At 37.6% G+C, this 14,601-nt stretch overlaps 1 protein-coding gene across 1 annotated transcript in view; it reads left to right on the top strand.

Moving 5' to 3' along the window:
• LGR4 (leucine rich repeat containing G protein-coupled receptor 4) overlaps positions 1 to 14,601 on the top strand; it is a 105,370-nt gene that overhangs the window by 77,620 nt on the left and 13,149 nt on the right. Inside the window, exons 4-10 of the mRNA XM_069555606.1 lie at positions 1,035 to 1,106; positions 8,728 to 8,943; positions 9,798 to 9,869; positions 11,684 to 11,752; positions 12,653 to 12,724; positions 12,906 to 12,977; positions 13,297 to 13,365. Of these exons, the coding sequence (XP_069411707.1) occupies positions 1,035 to 1,106; positions 8,728 to 8,943; positions 9,798 to 9,869; positions 11,684 to 11,752; positions 12,653 to 12,724; positions 12,906 to 12,977; positions 13,297 to 13,365 (642 nt within the window). The remainder of the gene's footprint in view (positions 1 to 1,034; positions 1,107 to 8,727; positions 8,944 to 9,797; positions 9,870 to 11,683; positions 11,753 to 12,652; positions 12,725 to 12,905; positions 12,978 to 13,296; positions 13,366 to 14,601) is intronic.

Below are 14,601 nucleotides of genomic sequence, written 5' to 3'. Positions count from 1 at the left end.
CAGGGAGCAGGAGCTTGGAGGTTGGCAGATTGGAGAGCAGGTGAACCGACCACCAGCCCCACTTTGCCGCTACCCCTCTGGGTAAGCATCTGTAAGTCACTCAGCCTCTCTGGTTCAGTGAGTTAGGTGGGCCTTTTTCCATTCCTTTCTGTGGTGGTGATTCTAATCAGGTAGTCATTTGATAAATGTGACCAGGAAGGGCATTAGGCAAAAATAGTAAAGACTTCATTTTCACTACTGATCTATACCTCCATTCTCCAGGTTGGCGATAATTAGATAATCAAAGCTTTATTTCTACCTCAGCCCTGTATTCACTGAGGACATGGCCACTGTTCATGAGAGTTCAGAATCTGCTGTCCTCTTGGCAGGATTGTCGTTACCTAGTGTTGGGTGTTTCTGGACTTTGCTTTATTCCAGATGCTTTTTTCTAGAATAATGCTTTACTCTAGGCGTTAGGGATTCCAGTGGATTTGCTTGCCCTGTTGTTGTTTAGTCACTCAGTCCTGTCCAGCTCTTTTGCAGCCCTGTGAACTGTAGCCCACCAGGCTCCTCTGTCCATGGTTTCCCAAGCAAGAATACTAGAGTGGGTTGCTATTTCCTTCTCCAGGGGATCTCCCTGACCCAAACCCACTTCTCCTGCATTGCAGCTGGATTCTTTACCACTGAGCCTCCAGGAAAGTCCTTACCTCCCAGTTTTAATCTGTTATGTGTCTCAGTTAACACTCATGGTACCTCAGTGATGAATATTAATTAGGGTGTCTTAATTTCTGAGAAAGAGTGACAAAACAATCCCAGATGATCCAGCAGGTCTGTGTTAGGAGATGGCTTGGGAAATCAGCCTACTGTATTTCTGGCTTTAATGACAAACGCCTCTTACTCTTTGGTAATTTTCTTATCTTGGATGCGTTTTACCTTGACTCCTCCCCCTTTCTTTCTATTAGAAAGTTTTTGTTTTTAAAGAAATGGTTTTAAATTCTTCTGAGAAAAAATGGTCACAATTGTTTCTTATTCACTAACCCAAGTTTTCCTTCCAGAACCCTCCAGAACAACCAGTTGAAAACAGTACCCAGTGAAGCCATTCGAGGACTGAGCTCTTTGCAGTCTTTGTAAGTAAACTGTTAGGTTTTCTGCATCCTTGCATCGTTAGGAGACCACTCAGGCTTCTAAATATGTACAGAACTGGAATCCTAGAGAAAGGAAAGATGAACCCTCTTATTTGGGATAAAAATGGGAATGACTGGTTGCTGTTACTGAAGTGTCCTTTGAAATATCCTATCATCTCCAAGGCTGGGAGAAAGCTACAAGGTTGCATGTGGCAGGGGATTATACTCTCTTTGGAGTCAGAGTTGCGTGTGCACCAAAGTCCTAGAGTCTTGTGCCACGACACTCAAGAAACAGCCACAGAGGTTTCTGTTCCGGGTGCTAATGAGCATCAGAGCACAGTGATTATAGATCTTTATCTGTGGATATTGAACATGTGTAAGGGATGGCAGTTTAATTGCCTGTGCTGTCTTCTTGTTTGTTTTTTTTTTTTTTCCGAGGCAAAGTTGGCTTGATGTGGAATATTCAAGATTTCAGCTTTCACCAACAAGGTCCTGCTGTATAGCATAGGGAATTATATTCAATGTGCTATAATAAGCTGTGCATACTGAAGTTGCTTCAGTAGTGTCCAGCTCTTTGCAACCCTATGGACCATAGTCCACCAGGCTCCTCTATCCAGGGAATTTTCCAGGCAAGAAAATACTGGAGTGGGTTGCCATTTCCTCCTCCAGGGGATCTTCCTGACCCAGGGACTAGATTTTAGAAAAGATTGAGAAGCACTGAACTGAACTAACCCGCACCTCTTACACTTCCTGCACTGGCTGATGGGTTCTTTACCACTAGCACCACCTGTGAAGCCCAGTGGAAAAATATATGAAACGTATATGAATATGAAATATACGTATATATAACTGAATCACCTTTTTGTATACCAGAAAGTAGCACAACATTGTAAATCAGTCATACTTCAATTAAAAAAAAGATTTCAGCTCTTGGTTTTAACCATGTAAATCCCATGGACAGAGGAGCCTGGTGGGCTGCAGTCTAGGGGTCGCGAAAAGTCCGACACAACTGAGTGACTTCACTTTCACTTTTCATTTTCATGTACTGGAGAAGGAAATGGCAACCCACCCCAGTGTTCTTGCCTGGAGAATCCCAGGGACAGGGGAGCCTGGTGGGCTGCCGTCTATGGGGTCGCGCACAGTCGGACACGACTGAAGCAACTTAGCAGCAGCAGCAGCAGCAGCCACTATTTTCAAAAGCTTTTTCATGTAGCACTTAACTTTATTCTAGTTTGCATTCTTCCACATATAAATGTATGTGTGTGTGTATGAACCTGGAGAACGGGTGTCATTGCCTCTGTGGTTTGGGTATGCACACACCCCACTTCTCCCTAGAGTGGGGGATCAGGTAAGCAGCAGTAGTATCGCTGGAGCTGTGCAAACCCACAGAAGAGTCTAAAGAAACAACCATCTTTATGTTAAATAGACAAATATTTATTTATAACCAGAATGCATGTCGTGGACTAGCATCCAGTCTCCCCATCCCTGACTTAAAAGATCTAGTTTCTCTGTCTTCAGGGACTAGATTTTTAGAAGAGATTAAGGAGCATTGAACTGAAGCATGTGGTTATTGTAATCTTTTCCCAAGATTAAGAGAAGCCTTTCACGTATTTATCTGTCAGAATATTTATATTGCTCTCAAAAGGAATTCAGATAAGTTCAGATTAATTAGAATTCTGGAACAGGCCTGTCTTGCCGCTTGTTAGCTGTGTGATGTTGGGCAGGTTATTTAAAATTCTCTGTGAGTCGTTGGCTTATTACCTATCATGTACTTTCATTCGTGAAAAGCACTTCAACAATATATGACCTGTAGTAAGTTGCTCAATAAACATTTGTAGAATCTATTAATAGTAATAATGGTGATGACTATTTCATCTGTTCTTTTGATTGCTAGATTACCCAACTTGCCTACCTAGGTGAAGGAATTGTCTGAAAGTAATGAAAAAGTATTCTTTATAATAGGCAATTTCATTGTTTCTTATGCTACTACAGTAATGAACACAAATTTACATGGCTTCTGTTCATGTCCTAATACTAAATACAGCGGGACTAAGGCCTAGTTTCTTGAAGTGTGGCCCTTGGACCACCCACAGCAAAATCACTAGAGGGGATATAGCTGGAATACAGATTCTTAGGCCCTATCCCAGGAGTCACGATATTGTGTCTCTAAAGGTAGAGTCCCAGAAGCTGTATTTAAAAAAATTTACTCTTATCATCCTTGTGTTTACAGAAGTTCTGAGAATCACTAAAGGAAAAACTGAAGTAGAGACCATACTTAGGTGTTCTGGGCTATATAATTAGGTTGTCACCACATCACGTATCTGTATACTAATCTATCCCATCGGTTTTTAAATTGCCCTTTGAAAGAACTGTGAATTTAACCATTGTAGAAATGCAAGTGAGCTAGGGAAGACTTAGGTAAAAATGATTGACCGGCTCGTCCCCTCCACTGGCTAATATAAAATAATTTTTAACTGAACCAAAAGCATATCACTGGAAATTGTAAATTATAGATTACCTTTGACTTTAGATATTTTGATAATTAATGGGCAGTGAATGTGAAAATGAAAAAATATACTAATAAAGCATAGAATATGCTATAAAGGCCAAACTTTAAAATATATCTAATATCATAAAAAGGTATCTGGGGTACTGACCATTTAAGTTCTGGTTTCAATATAAATTTATTTAAGGTAGAAATTTGTTAAGTACCTCATTTCACCCAAATGCCAAGTTATGGAATATAAGAATTTGTCATAACTAATTGAATAGGATTCTGAACAGATTCTTTTGGTGAACAGATTGGAGTGAGTTCCTTTAAAGAACGTGGTTTCACTGCCTCCACACCATTTCTAACCTCAGACAGAAGTACACAGAGAGAGCCATCTCACCTCCCTTGGATCTGAATTCATTAGACATTTTAAATAGTTCTCATTTTCTTTTGCTTCTTCAGAATTTGTTTTCCTTCAGAACCTTCATACAGAATTGTTCTTATTTCCCAAGACTTAATGATCGAAATATTCAATCCTTTTGTCTAGCTGGAAGGCTGAGAAAGGAAAGGCTAAAATCTTTGAACGTTAGAAAAATTACCAAGAAAATACACAAGTAGATTTTTTTTTTTTTTTTCGGATTTATCATCCTTTAGTGCATTAAAATACACATGGCATTTATGGCAATTTAGATGGTTTAAAGTATTTTTCACAGAAATTGTAGGTTTTTCCCTCTAAAGTAGTGTTTTAAATCAAGGATACTGTGCTCATCACCACTAAGTGTGTTGCATAAATTATGTCCAAAATTGGGATGGGAGGTTGGGGTATAGAGAGGAGTTAAACTATTTTTTTTTTTAATAAAGGCACTGGGGCTTTTTTTTTTTTTAATGCATATCAGAAATACAAGGAGCTATATGTCAGGGCTGTTTTATTTAAGAAGGAAACGTTCATAAGTTTGTTAGCATAGTGGGTGTAGTGGTCAAGTTAGATACAATTGAAATTCTGTCCTGGTGTAAAACAGTCTTATCAGTACTTGAGTCAGTTTGAAAATCTGATCTTCAGACCTGAATTACATGAAAGATTTCCTTACGGTTTTGAAATAGTGCTTAGAAGGAGCAAAGTTCATTAGGGCTTGAAATTGACCAGAAGTGGTTTGATTCAAGTGGGTGATGATGGCCGTAAAAGCTAAAAGCGAACTGTAGATATTAATGAAAAGCTAACCTAACAACCCTCCATGAAGCCATGAAAATGTCTAAAGCATTGCCTGAGTCGGATATTAAAATGACAAGTCAGAATTTGTTCCACTAGAATTTTAAAAAATTTCTCACGTATATTGACTATTAGAGGATTTCAATGACTAAATTTCCTAGGTTTTCTACCATAACAAAATTTCTTAAATATTTTAAACTGGTAACAATATAATACTTTAATGTTTATATTATGGGTAAATGAGGAGTAGAGAGAAAAGGGGGGAGCTTTTGATTATACTGAACAAGTGTTTATGGTAGCATAGACATTCATCAGAAAATACACATAGAATTGTTACTGTCATTTCATTTAAGGCAAGAGGAAAAAAAACTATGTGAGTCTCAGTAAAATATAAAACAGGCTTTTGAGAATAGGGAATAGAAGCACATTTTAAAGAGAAAAATAGTAAGGGAATTCAGTCAATACATTTTGAACTGTTTAACAATTGAAGTGCACTTAAATAAAGTAATAGTTATCTCTTGCCAAATGGAGTTGAAATGGTAAAATAACTTAAGCCACATAATCTCTTTGTGAGATATCTAGTGCTCTTTACTGCCATTGTTGAAAGAATTAGTTTTTGTTTCTTTTTTTTGGTCTATTAATTATGATGAATTTTAATAGCATAGATCATTTGTACAAATGCACACTTTTCTAAGACCATTTCTCTGAGAAACGTTGATCTTGGTGTAAGTGCAAACTCATTATATTTATGGGTGTGCCACCAACACCCATATGAATTGAGGCATAAGGATTAACCATTTGAGTCACCCCAAATCCTTTTTCTCATTAACTTTTTATGTAAGATTTCCATTTTCCCAAAGTTCTTCCTTTTGACTTCTTATGGCTGACTTTATAATTTGGGGAAATTTTTAACAGAGGAAATTGTGTCTGTGCATTTATTGTTTATAGTTATTTTGCATAGGAGGTAGTTTCATTGCTGTTCTTAGCTCAAAACTCACCTAGTTCTCCTGCTCAGTGAAGACCACCCCTTTTCTTTGGTGAGGTGGGGCACAGAATTCGGCAGGAGCCCAAGTGGTGTGTATAACACTGGACTTTTGTTTAAAAGGCCTGGACAACTTTCCTTATAGTGTTTTGCCACATCTTTTTTCCTTTCAGTTTTATTGAGGTATAATTGACATATGGCAATTTTGTATTGCTGTATAATTTTAAGGTGTACAGCCTATTGATTTGACTTAACATACATCCTATGGAAAACTCTGAGTCAACTTTTTGGTCAACCCAATAATACCACAGTAAGTTTAGTGAAAATCCATCATCTCATATAGATACTTGAAATAGAAAAAAATGTTTTTTCTTTGTGATGAGAACTCTTAGGAAATACAGGGTTAATTTTCTTAACACAGAGAGGACTTAATGCCAATGGAGTGTTGTATGTGTGGGGAGCATTGCTCATTATTTTCGTGAATGTTAATGAATATTATCTCATTATTACAAAATAAACAGTTTACACTTTTAAACTATTATGATGCTGAGAAACTGGGGAGGGATCTCAATCTGTGCTTAAAATATAATCCAAACTCCTCACCTGGCCTCCAGGGGTCTGCGTCATCTGGTCCCCATTTGCATCCCATCTGGGTCTCCCTGGTCCCTCCACTCTCTTCCTGCTGTGTTCTAGTCACTAGAACCTTCTGGGAGTTGCTGGGACCACACCAGCTGGTTTCTGCTACTGAGTCTCTGCCCTCACTGTTTGCATTGCCTCGAACACTCCTTGCCCACCTTCCTTGGCCCCTTGCTCTGGATCTGTTTATGGTACCTTCTTAGAGATGCTTTTCCTATTCAACACGCTTTCAGAAGCTAGCCTCCCCTGCAGCCCCTGCTAATCCTTATCTCAGTACCCTGTTTATTTACTTCATAACACTTTGTAAGCACTTTGCAATCATGTTTCAGTGTGTTAATTATAGTGTGGGTCCCTCTTCCTCATGCATGTGGTGTGCACCATTTTTAGTTTTTTGTGCCTAACAAGATGCTCAGTTTACATGTGTTGAATGAATTGCAGACAAATTAGCTACAAGGAGAATTTAATTGCATGATTTAGTGACATTATATGATTAATTGTATGGTTGTATTTCAGTTCCACCTTATTTATAGAAAATGTACAGATGTCTGAATGTGAAATAAATGTCCTTAACTCCCCTCCACCCAAAATATATCTCTCTCTCCCTAAATAGAAGTACCTTGAGTCTATGAAGTGTGTGTGTGTGTGTGTGTGTGTTACTGTGTGTGTTTGAACACACTGCTCTCTACTCAGTAAAGAGGATCTGCTAAGCAACTCTGTAGCCAGTACATTACCAGTCTGTTACATAAAGGATGCCTGTCTTTTCTCAAGGGTAGGTTCTAGAAACTCCAAGGAATAAACAAGCCTAAAACTCGGTTTCTAAGTGGATTCTTAAGGCAGCTGCTCAGTTTCTGGAGCTCTCCCCAGTTATCCTGACTACCAAAAAGGAGGCTTCCATCAGATCCTCACCAGGACCAGGGGTCTTTGACCTCGACTAGTCTGCCCCTTTGGGAAGGAGACTGCATTTGGATCTGGGGCACTTAGTTGGGAGCAGGGGCTCAGCACTTGCATGGAGAGGAAGGGACAATTATGGCAGGATCCGAAGCTAGAGCAGCTTAGAGAAACTGGAGGCATGAAAACCACTCTAAAGTCAGAACTTCCTGAACTTGAAAGCTGCCAAAGCTGATTTCTTCAGAAACAGGCTGCCATTTTGACCTTGTACCCATTTCGTGTCTGTGTATGTGTGTGTGTGTGTGTATGTGTGTGTGTGTTCACTAATTTTCACCAAGAGGGCTAAGTCTCTAAGACATGGATTTAAGTAGTGAAGATATATCAACAAGGGATTTGTGAAGAAAATTGAGATTTGCCCAGGGCATGCAGTTCCTCAACATATTAATTACTAGCTTATCTTTGTGTTTAAAAGCAATTATTCCAACAATTATGCCTGATTGTGTCAACACTAACATTTAGGACTAGTTTTCTCGGATTTTCAGATGGGGATTTAACTTTTAAAAATGAGTAATCCTATTAGTAAAGTGTCCTTAGTTCCAAAACTTTGGGAAAAATCGAAGTAACTCAAAAGCCACAAACACGTTGATCAGAGGAACTGTTTAATTTTTTCTATGGATAGTAGGCCCTTTTCTTAATATCTGTTTTGACAAACTAATTTTTCAAATGTACTTATACCTAAGAGAAGAGGAGAGGGTTGCTTTGGTGGTATGTGACACATATTTTTAACTTGCCTGGTGGTAATAAGGATTGTTGAGAATCTAATGAAATGGTTTGTTGATGTAGAAAAAAAAAATTTTTAATTATGTTCTTACTTTTTCCCCTTTGGTACCAAGTCAGAATAGCAATTAAATTTAATATCAAATATTATATTTGTAAGTTAAGTAGTTTATTTGCTCAGCTTAGTTTCTTCATGTTGTTTTTCTGTATTTTTGATAAGTGCATTCTGTGACATAAAATTCAAGCTTGAGATTTATGGTCCCTTTCTTTTTCTTTTTTGAGAATTGCAATTTAAGTTTTATTTGGGGCAAAATGAGGACTGCAGCCCAGAAGACAGCACATAAAATGTATGTTTTATATATATACATAAAAACATGTCATTCTTCCATACAATTATGCTTAGCCAAAAATTCAGATTTTTACACATCTCTTTGTTAGGAAGGAGGGGAAACAACTGACTTTCACATGCTGGTCTTAGAAACATTAGATTTGGGAAGAACTTCTAGTAAAATGAAAGAAATCAAAGACGTTGTGGCTATGGTCATTTTTATAACTTATTTTTTTGGAACTCTGAGCAGCTGTGTGACTTGGCTTGACTCATTCCACTAGAATTGTTGCTGAAGGCGATTGTTGTTTCTGTCAGGCGTTTAGATGCCAACCATATCACCTCGGTGCCTGAGGACAGCTTTGAGGGACTCACTCAGTTACGGCATCTGTGGCTGGATGACAACAGCTTGACAGAGGTGCCAGTGCATCCGCTCAGCAATCTGCCCACCCTGCAGGCGCTGACCTTGGCACTCAACAAGATCTCCCGCATCCCTGACTTTGCCTTTACCAACCTGTCCAGCCTGGTGGTTCTGTAAGTATCCATCCCTTTTAACACCATATATTTGTGTTAATTTGGGGGCAGGAGCAAAGTTCTGGTGGAATATTGTTTTGAAAGAGCCTCACTGAATTGTGTTCTTGGAGAGCTGGTGTTTGGAGGAGCTGCCTATTTTTTACAAAATTACATGTGCTGACTTTGAAAAATACAGATCAGGATAATTTAAAAATGAATGGCTGATGATAACAGTTGAATCTCTCAAAGTTAAATGGCCATTTGTAATCAGGAGAAGAAAGTGGGTCATGCAGCAAACCCTTGTGTGGCTTTTTGTGTCCCAGCAGTGCATTCAGTGATAAAAGAAGCAGAATTCTTTTGGAGACGTGCATAGAAAACAAGTTTCAGTGATATTTCATGTTTCTTTACCAACTTGTCTATTCAAGGAATATGTGATTCTCTGTTGTTTTTAATCTTCGAAAGCTTGAACATAATTAAGTGGCATTTTTTGTAAAATCTGTTGCCAGTTCTCCCTTATGAAGCTGACATTCCCCCCACGTCCTCATGGGAGAATTCATCAAAGTTTTGCTTCATATAATTAAAAGTGCATCAAAACTTTAATTTGGATATGGGTAACTTCTCAAGAATCTTCCATGTGTGTAACCCTTCTCCACTAGAGTGATGTTTCTTTTCCATTGGCCTCCTGTGTTCAGTGAATCTGAGTTTGTACCGTGTTTATCAAGAGATACCTACTCAATGTTATTTGTTTTCTATTAGTCAAGTGTTGCAGTGTTTAGCTGCACCATTCCTTTAAGCACTACCAATTTAGACATCTAAACGTGATTAATAGTTGCTACTAGGTCACACGAAAGTCATTTTGATGCTTTTTTCCATAGGCATCTTCATAACAATAAAATTAAAAGCCTGGGTCAACACTGTTTTGATGGACTTGATAACCTGGAGACCTTGTAAGTTTACTTCTATTTTGGATAATCACAGTTGGGATGTTGATAGTGCAATTGGGCATTTCACTGCAGAAAACAGTAATGGTCTTGACTTCAGCTCATTATTAATTTGCTATAATAATTAATTTGTTTTAATGTATGACTAAAGTCTTGCCTTCAGCCAACACAGTCATGAAAGCTAATCTAGGTTTCTCGTTAAAAACTTGCACAAGAATGAGCTTGATATTTCTTTCAAAAGGACATGGTAAAAATAGCTGAGTCTGCCAAGCTATATACCTTTTCAGAAATTTTGGTTCTATTATAATATATGATAGACACTTTCGGAACTTGGAACCTTATAAAATTGATTCTGGAAAAGCTGGTTTGTTTCTTTGTTTTCTCCATGATCTCAGCTGTCTTGCTAATTGTTAACAGTGGGCTTAAATACTGTCTTGACTTTTATCTGGTAAATGCAATGACGGTTTCCATTTTGCTTAGGATACTTTTGTTGTTGTTTCTGTTGTCAGAGCGTTTGGGAATTCTGGCTGTTTCAACTGCAAAAGACATGATGCAGCTGTGTGTAAACAAGACTAGGACCTTTATATTTGTTGTTTTGATTTTATTAGTGGCCTTTGTTAGGAGATTTTTAGTATTTCCCATTGTGGTATAGTGAATGATTCAGAGAATGTTCCAGTTAGATGGGTAAGTAAATAACACCTGATTGAAATGTTTAGGGTTTGTAATATCAGTATTTTGTTTAATTGACTTTTTGGTTAACTATCCAGTCAATGAGAAGACTTAAAATCTTTTAGTATTTATTTATTCACTTTCCTGTTTAAACCACTAAAGGATAAAAACATCAATGGATATTTGAAAGTGGAAGCTCTTGAAGAACTGACCAACCCAGTTCTTCTTTCCTAAGTATGTAAATGCCAGTGGAAAAGAAGACTGGGCCAGCCTTTTGATCCTAAACTGTGTATATTATTCCAAATTCTATTAAAATTAAATGTTTTCTTTCCAGTTGATTTTTTAACTTACCACTCTTTTCTGTGTAGTAAAGGAGAATAAAATAGGTCTCCAAGGAGCTGGGTGTTTGTTTACTCTCATTCTGAAATCAGTCGCTGATCATATGTGAACATTCTCTCTAGGTTAAACGAAATGAAAGTTTAAATACACTCAGAATTAAGATTTTTTAAAAGTACAGATCACTATGGCTTTTCTCTCTCCTAATTAATGCAACTTTTCAACAATTTTTAACTTACTTGAGGACTATAGTTGTATGAACCCATCTTAGTCCTTATCCTTATCCTTATCCTGCTGATAGTAGGGCTGAGGTCAGCTACCCTGATACCAGAATTTCACTCTAAACCTCAAATAGAAACCTCAGTTTCAGGCTATTGTCATGTATAAATGGATAGTCAATACATTCTATTTTATGGAAAACTGCCATTCAGGTGATTTGTTTATTTAATGCACCAGTAATATGTGATTCTGAGAATTCTTTGAACTTTTAAAGTTGTTGACTTAAAGTATCATTATCCTTCAATTAAAAATAAGTTTAAAAAATAAAAAAGACACTAAAATCCTAATATTTTTATGGTCAATTAAGTGAAATAAAGTTGTAAAAAATGTTTAAGAATGGAGAATTGATTCTTTTTTGTATTCAATATTTTAAGAAAAAGTGTTAATTTAATTAAATGGAATGACAGTTGTTGGCAAAGAAAGATTATCATCCAGAGGATGTGATTACATATATATTTTTTTATATTTATACCAAATTGCCTTATAAATTGTGACCCCTCTTGAGTGTTCTTACATATTTTACTAATTTTTTCTAGGGACTTGAACTATAATAATTTGGGGGAATTTCCTCAGGCTATTAAAGCTCTCCCCAGCCTAAAAGAGCTGTAAGTATTGCTTTCTTCTCTCTATGCCTTAATATCCCCAGAACTCACAATTTAATGTTACACCAGTGACATTTTAGAACATCGTTGTTCCATTGCATGTTCCATAACACACACACACACACACACACACACATGCACGATGATACAGACTGGATTATGTCAGCTAACCTGGACAGTTTTGAGCATAGATTACTGTGTAAGTATGGATTCTAGTGAAACAAGCCATAATGTATAGTGTCTGCTTTGTAGGAGCTGTGGTCTTAGTCCTACTGGGGAGGCTGACTATGTAAGACAGACAAAGAATAGTCTCTGGGTGGAAATAAGTGCTGAATGAATAGGATCAATAAATCACTCCAGAAAAAGACCTCACTGAGGCTTGGGGGCATTGGAAGAGACATCACCAAAGAGAAGGAATTTGACTGGACTTGAAAGAATGGAAATGTTTAGATAAATGAGAGATGAGGGGGCATTTTAGATGTTGGATTTGTCAAGGTCAGAGATAAGAATGCTCATGGTATAATTGAGATTGTGTGTCATGAGTTGATGGCTAATATTCTGAGGTGTGTTGCTTAAAAACTCAATGGAGGCAATAATGAGAGGGATTTTGAGGTTAGAGTACCTATGATTCTTGCAGTCTAAAGTCCTTTGAGGATAAAGCAAGCTAAAAGTATATAAGGGACCTGCCAACTAATAGGTTAAGCAGTGGGTTTAGAGAGAACTAGGTATGGTCCTGAAAAAGATAAGCTGGAATTAAAAATTTGGTTTCATCACATCATTGAAATTTTTATTTAGTTGTTATCAGTTATATTTTATATACTACTGAATAGTAGTAGATATTTGGGTTTTACTTATTTTACAAGAGGATAAGCATTTCAAAATATTTTTCTTCTATCTTTGTAGGTTATTTCATAGTAATTCTATTTCTGTTATCCCTGATGGAGCGTTTGATGGTAATCCACTCTTAAAAACTATGTAAGTAGTTTGAAATTTTCTTTTAGTATGTAATCATGTAAAGCAGTGTCTGTACGAGGCCAAACATCTGGATGAAGAATGAAAATTCAGGCTGTTAGATATATTAACTTTGTGAACATAGATTTAGTGTTGGAGTGCTTGTGAACACATGGAAACTTTGTTTTTTTGGCTATTTTTACAGACATTTGTATGATAATCCTCTATCTTTTGTGGGGAACTCAGCATTTCACAATTTATCTGAACTGCATTCCTTGTAAGTATTACAGAAATTTAAAAACAACCTGAATATTTACACCATTGCTTTAATGGAAAACTAGAATTTATATTGTAACTCCAGAAAACAGTATCTTTTATTTTCTTTTCCTTTGGTGGAAGTCCAAAAGACAATTTTGAAAATTTACAATGGTTCTTATTTATTCATGAACACCTGGTCAAAATGATCACATTTTCAGAAACTAATCTTTTTAGGTATAGTGGTATTATAATTTTAAGCTGGTTCAAAAATAAGTTTAAAATATTATCTATGAAAATTCATTATTTTAAATTACTTTTTCTCTCACAATTTCTTAAAGAGTCATTCGTGGTGCAAGCATGGTGCAGCGGTTCCCCAATCTGACTGGAACTGTCCGTCTGGAGAGTTTGTAAGTGTGGCTCTTTGAAGTGAGGGTGTGTAAAGATAACACCACACTGGCCTGCTAGTAGGTTGCCAGTGCTTTTTGGTGATGATAATGAGTTAATGTTGATTCCTACATCCTTGCTTTGTGAATATCATGCATAGAAATGGATGGTATTGGGTTTGGAATCAGTCAGCTCAGGTAGAGTGTAGCAAAGTCTCTGAAAATATAAGGCAGTAAGTAAGCACCAGATTAGAAGCAGTGCTTTAGGAGTTCAGAATTGGAGTAGTCCATGTAAGCTATCAGAAAAGGCTTTATGGAAGTGTTTCAAAATTAGATTTCACCGAGCTGGGTCTTTTATTTAGAAAAGCAAGCCTTAGTGAAATGGAGAATACTGAAAATTACTTGGCATCCATGCCGTCACTCGGTAAATATATGGGGAAACAATGGAAACAGTGAGAGATTTTATTTGGGGGGGGGGCTCCAAAATCACTGCAGATGAAATTAAAAGATGCTTGCTCCTTGGAAGAAAAGCTATGACCAACCTGGACAGCATATTAAAAAGCAGAGACATTACTTTGCCAACAAAGGTCCATCTAGTCAAAGCTATGGTTTTTCCAGTGGTCATGTATAGATGTGAGAGTTGGACTGTGAAGAAAGCTGAGTGCTGAAGAACTGATGCTTTTGAACTGTGATGTTGGAGAAGACTCTTGAGAGTCCCTTGGACTGCAAGGAGATCAAACCAGTCAATCCTAAAGAAGTCCTGAATATTCATTAGAAGGACTGATGCTAAAGCTGAAACTCCAATACTTTGGCTACCTGATGCAAAGAACTGACTCATTGGGAAAGACCCTGATGCTGGGAAAGAATGAAGGTGGGAGGAGGAGGGGATGACAGGGGATGAGATGGTTGGATGGCATCACTGACTCGAGTTTGAGCAAGCTCTGGGAGTTAGTGATGGACAGGAAAGCCTGGCGTCCTGCAGTCCATAGGGTTGCAAAGAGTTGGACATGCCTGAGCGGCTGAACTGAACTGATAGCCTGTGTGTGTTCTCAGTCACTAAGTCATGTCCAGCTCTTTTGTAACTCCATGGACTATAGTCCACCAGGCTCCTCTGTATGGGATTTCTTGGGCAAGAATACTAGAGTGGGTTGCCATTTCCTTTTCCAGGGGATCTTCCCCACTCAGGGATTGAACCCGCATCTCCTTCATCTCCTGCATTGGCAGGCAGATTCTCTACTATTGAGCCATCTAGGAAGCCCA

The sequence above is a fragment of the Ovis canadensis genome, chromosome 15 (assembly GCF_042477335.2).
Source record: "Ovis canadensis isolate MfBH-ARS-UI-01 breed Bighorn chromosome 15, ARS-UI_OviCan_v2, whole genome shotgun sequence".
NCBI lineage: Eukaryota > Metazoa > Chordata > Mammalia > Artiodactyla > Bovidae > Ovis > Ovis canadensis.
The sequence above is the reverse complement of the archived record's forward strand: the minus strand, read 5'-3'. Positions and strand labels throughout refer to the sequence as shown.